Source organism: Cariama cristata, unplaced genomic scaffold, assembly GCF_000690535.1.
Source record: "Cariama cristata isolate BGI_N322 unplaced genomic scaffold, ASM69053v1 scaffold6354, whole genome shotgun sequence".
Classification (NCBI taxonomy): domain Eukaryota; kingdom Metazoa; phylum Chordata; class Aves; order Cariamiformes; family Cariamidae; genus Cariama; species Cariama cristata.
The window spans coordinates 19,370-25,130 of NW_009613389.1; the positions used below are offsets into that span (position 1 = coordinate 19,370).

Genomic DNA, 5,761 nt, shown 5'->3' on the forward strand with positions numbered 1-5,761 from the left:
GCAAAGATTGAGTTTCATGCCTGCAAGTTTTACTTAAACAAATGGCCCCAGTTTGCCTACTCACCTAGGTGCCTCTGTTAGTTTTCCCATAATTGTGAGGTCTGCGGTTAAATGAAATGGCAGATTCATCACTGATACAATCTTTGTCCAAGGTTTACAGTCCTTTAATTGGTGTGCTTTCAGGGCTTGAGGGCATTTTTCAGTAGCTTTTCTTTATCCTGAAGGGATTTGGGTATCCTTAACAGGGGACTAAATTAATCCTTGCATCAATTGATACTAGAAACATGGCCTTCGCTTGTTGTCAATTTAGAATTAAAAATGAAATTGCCTTCTCAGAAAGCAAAAGGACCGTAGAACACAGGTAGAAATTACATAGGGAAAAAAGATTACCTCCAATACTTCAGTGTCTACAACATGATTAGAGAATTGACAAAAGAGTAAATACATCTTCATGTCTGTTGATCATAAGATCTTGAATTCACCCTAGATGGGAGTGTTTGAGCACATAAATTAAAATTAATAGAAGAGCAAAATCATGGCAGGAGGGGGAAACAATAGCAACTAGGGGCAAACTAAAAAACCAAAACTTCACAAAGAAGTCTACAACTATCAAACAAATAAACATTGTACTAATTTACAATCGCTTAGATACAAATGCTCATTCTGATGAAATGCCCCCGAACAACAATATACCTAAAAATCTGCTATTTCAGAGTGCAATGTTGAAAAGCATTTTTTCTTTCATTAAGAATGTATTTTTCTCCTACCCATAATACCTAGCATGTGTTTTTGCATGGGTTTTGGGTTTTTTTTTGTGTGTGTGTTTTTTTTTTTTAATTCAAATGCAGGTTGGAAAAACAGCAAACTACTAAAGACTGGAAGACCAAGAAATTACAAATTTCGTATTTATACCAGATTGATTGTTACCAGGTCTTAAGACTTCTCACAGCAACCGATGGTTGCTTTCACCGATGTCTAAAGAACTGGCATAAGATTCTTCACACAAATTTCTTATTATCTTTTAATGAAATAGTGACACTTTTAACTAAATTCTCTGCTGGGCAGAAGTTGGCTTATAGACCTAATAAACAATAACGAGGTTCTATTCACTGGTCTGTATAACCAAACTGAACAACCCTGACTACTAAAGATAACTGGGTTTGTGACTCTTGGAAGAAAGGAAATAAAAATTGTGTCTCTGCTCAGTAACGCATACATGAAAGAAAATTCACTGTTTAAGAAACATCTGAACCACTGCCATAACAAGTTAGCGTGCTTTGTGATATAACCTAGGCTATAACAAGACGGATCTGTTGGTTCCTGTATTTCCAGAAATTTCCTTGAACCTAGTTTTCAGTATTCTTAAGAATGGTTAAAAAAATTGTCACTTCAAGACAGAAAATCTTCACAACCCACCTTCCTTATTTCTGGTAATCTTGGTATTTCAGTAAGCCCATCGATTTGGGGAACAAAAAAAATAAATCAGCATATTTTGCTGAGTAAAGAATTGTGTAAAGAAACATGGACTACTATACACCTTTACCCAAGACAAATACAGAACCACAGAAAAAGGGCTAACTTTAACAAGTAAAAATTAGCCATATTTTATTAATATTTACAAATTAAAACTGTATATTTACAATGTAAACACTTCAAATTAACATAACTTCTAAAAAAACTCATCTTCAAGCATTTGACTAGCAGAACACATTTTCTGCCCCTGAATTCAGAGGGAAATAGAACTAAGCTATGTCCAAAAGCTATTTCTTTCTCTCTCAGAAAGAAAATACAAGCAGAAACCCACAAGTAATAGAACACTATTTGAAACTCACAAGAATGGTTAGATAAATTAATGTGGCATAATTCTCATATCAAAGCAGATTATTAAGGCACATGCATAATAATAAAATCAAGCCATCTCAATGAAATGTGTTAACATAAATTTAGTTAGAAATTCAGGGGTAAACCCCCCCCCAACTTTGTTCTACAAGTAGAAAGAGGTTTTTTTTAGCTTGGAGAGGTTTTGAGTTTCCTTATGTAACACTTCTACTAACCCTTTATTCAAACAGCTCTTAATAACGACTATCTGCTATTGCAGATTCCTTTTTCAGGAAGGAAAAACATTCTGTTTACTTCACTGATAGGAATATCCCTCAATGCTGGAATTGCTTCTTCTTGAAATGTCTTCTGTTGCTGCTTTTTTGCATAGTTATCTACAGGAGGCAATGAGAAGATTTCACATATTAAAGGTTTTTTTCTTTCAAGAAATGTTATATAATGCAACACTGTATAAATTTAGCTGCTATAAGCGATGCTGAAAACCCCATCTGGTTGAGGTATGAGATGATCATCAGAAACACTTTATATCAACATATATTAGCAGAGGCCCTGAAGAAATCAACCCTAAATGCTGAAATCACCGACCGGGACTTTGCTTGGTTTAAGATGCTGTATGACATTAAACCATAACATAAAAAGAATAAACAAAAACGCCACAGTGAATAGCTCAGTCTGTAGTTTGAACGGTTTGTACTAGGATTTCCACTGAGAGATGCTGTCCACCCTCCTTTTATCTCGGCTGCTTGTTCCCATCACCACACAGCACCCATTCCCATAACCGCATAAACATTTTTACAGGTGCACTTTGAACACAATTATGGAACTGCTCTCTCTGAAAAAGAAAATTTTCAAATATAGTTGTTTTTCAGAGTAGGTCCCCCATCTCACCTGCCATACAGCCACACAAACTCTTGGGCTGACATCAAATGACAGGGTGACACGAGAGTGTGGATGAGTGGCCAGGAACAGAGGGATGACTAAATAGCAGTTCTGGACGGAAGCGTTGGAGTAATGCATTTGAACTACAGCCTTGACCGATTTTTTTTTTTCCTTAGCGCTTCAGTGTAATTCTCTGTACAAGTTTGCTAAAATGATGCAACTTCAGTAGCCTCAGCAATAGGTAACTTTCTTGCCAAATTTTACAGTCTGTATTTTTTCTAACAAAAGTGGCCACCTGCAAACAGGGGTAGAATTCCTCATGTGGAGGAAGATGCAGCTGCCTGGAGAATACTGTGAACACCTAGAACATGTCTCCTTGGCAGAAGCAAAGGCTATGCAAAAGTTGAGAGAAAAACTGAAGAACTTTTTTTTTTTTAGACAGGGAATCACTAACATATCTGATCGGGCCTTAATACTGCAGCATCCTCCTTTGCACCGCCTTGCCTCCCGCGTGCCTTCCCACTTCGGCTGCTGCCAGGCAGGTACTCACGCCCTTCTCCCCATGACACTCTTCACTGCTTTCTAACACAAGGTGCACCACCGTCTGTTTTACTAACAAAGTACGCTCTGCTAGTTGGAAACCATTGCCATAAGACAGCAAAGAAGGAAGAATCAGGCTCATGGCTTTCTTTTCACTCTAGTACTTCCAAGAATTCCTTTTAAAGGCCTAAAGTCTGGTCTATATTATATATAGCTACATATATACATTTACAGAAATTATTAGTTAAGTATCAAAATCTTTTAAAAAAAAACACCAATAAAATTACCTGTAATGGTATGTGTGGAGCTAAGCGGAGCTGTACTCATCATGTTAATACCAAAAAGTAATATATACCCAATTCCTATTGTAACTAGTAGGTATGCTGGCAAAGCAACTGCCCAGTATCTGAGGAAAAAGATTTAAAAATATACATATCATAATAACAAACACCTAATGATATAACAGTTTTAATGTAGTGGTTGTTATCATATCTAGCACAAACTTAGCCAAGAGGAAAAGGACCAACACATCGGAATATGGACCCTGGTCTCTCCCAAGATTACTGACTGCAGTGTCACTTTAACTAGTGTGGTATAAACCGTCAAATGGATTCCTCACAGAAGGTTTTATTTATTTTTTTTTTAATTACAGTGTAAAGTTTACTCTTTTTTATCAGCAAACTTCCTGAAAACAAAATGCCAAATTTATCAGAAAACATTCAAGTACTATTTCTTTCATTACACAAGAAAAATTGTCATCATAGCTACTTATCTACATTAAAAAAAATGCTTCACAAAGATTAAAGTCCTTTATCATCAGGAAAAACCGGATTAAATATAAGGCCACTATTTAAAAAAAAAGTTTTGTTATTTGAAAATAATTAAGGGTGTCCTATACTTACACATACTCAGGCTAAAGAGTTTAATTGGTTGAACTTACTTTTGAGGCCAGTATGTTAGTCCCAATGAGAACAGCCAAGTCTCGGGTACATATGCCCAGATAAGATACAACACTGCGCAAAAGAATTAAAAAGTCATAATAGTATGACTGACACTGTTTTAGACTTCCTTCCCAAATTTTAGAGCAATACTTCCCTACTGGTGCATGCTGAGACAATATTTTGCTTTTACACTATTTAAACTAGAATAGCTCTACCAAAACATTGTAGAACGCGCTTCTCAGACACAAAACCTCCCCAATATGGGGGCAATGTTTTGCAGCTGGTTATACGATACCATTTCTATATTTGCTTTAACACTTAGTTCCTGATTTCCTATGTAGACAGACAAGAATTTCTTGCAACTCAAACTGCAGAACAAAAAAGCCTTCAAGAAAAGGATGCCAAATGACTCTGAATGCAGAAAATTTTAAAGCAGAAAATGATCACACAGTGGGTCATTTGGTCGAAAGAAAAGTTGGTAGATTTGCACTGCTTGGATGGAACTGTTCAGAAAAAAAGTTACTGGAAATACTTTGATTCTTGGCAAGTTAATCATTTTCATGTCAACAAAACCAGTACTGAGAAATTTCACTCCCTAACAAATCCAGAGAAAAGTTTAACAAAACTTGAGGGGAACCGGTTAGTAGCCAAACAGTGACCCAAGTTACGTGACCGCAGTGGCTTCCTGTGAGAGGAGCAGAAAGCAACTTGCTTTCTTTTCCACTTACGTCCTAAGGGTGAGACAGACTTACAGTAGGATCCTGGTTTATTATCTAACTACATTATATTTGCAGCACTTTTCCTTGCATTGAAAAAGTGTTCTCACCCTTTCAAGCCTTGCTGCTGTGTGGGCATGCAAGACATTCCCAGTAGCACCTGTCATACCAGCAAAGAAATACTGGTATAACCTTAATCATTTTCTGCTGCTGTTAACCAGATTGTTTTCAATTTTTTTTTTTCAGTATTTGGGAGAGGAAGGTTACAGTACTACATCTACAATGGTTACTGTATAGCGACAATGTATGCAGTTCAAGTAAAAGTTACTAAAATAAGAACACAGAGAATTTTTAAAATAATTTGACTCCGTAATACTATTAAAGATCCCATAATAAGGTTAAAGACAGACAAAACATGAGGAAATCACAACAGGCAACGACAGATCTTTGTAAGAACTGACAGGTCTCGCAAGTAACGCACACTTAGTCCTTCATCACGCACCCTTACACATCAGGTGGTGTAACACAATTTTGATCCTTTTCAGATGGTCTTACTGGAACTACATTTGCCTCGCAAGCAAAGCAACACTTTTCAGTACCCAGTATACTTACTGAAGCCAAACCACGATCCTAAAAACAGAGCAAATCCATAGATTGCCCTTTCTGGCAACGGGGCTGGAGAGTTTTCAACCATACTGGTCTCTTCCCTTTAACTTCGGGGAGAGGAGCACGGTAAGAAGCTACCGGAGGTTTCCCGGTGAGGCCCTCCGGGCACACCCCGGTACGTGAGGTGCGGGAAGCCAGCCCGCGCGCGCGCCCCGCTCTCCTCAGAGCCGGGGCGGGACA

At 37.5% G+C, this 5,761-nt stretch overlaps 1 protein-coding gene across 1 annotated transcript; it reads right to left on the reverse strand.

The window, feature by feature from the left end:
* Window positions 1-2,082: 2,082 nt before the first annotated feature.
* Window positions 2,083-5,609, reverse strand: PIGP (phosphatidylinositol glycan anchor biosynthesis, class P). The gene is made up of 4 exons (XM_009698983.1): window positions 5,528-5,609; window positions 4,199-4,271; window positions 3,546-3,664; window positions 2,083-2,213 (listed from the first exon to the last, which is right to left on the reverse strand). Exons 1-4 carry the CDS (start codon window positions 5,607-5,609, stop codon window positions 2,083-2,085), a joined length of 405 nt encoding a protein of 134 aa, XP_009697285.1.
* Window positions 5,610-5,761: the final 152 nt, after the last annotated feature.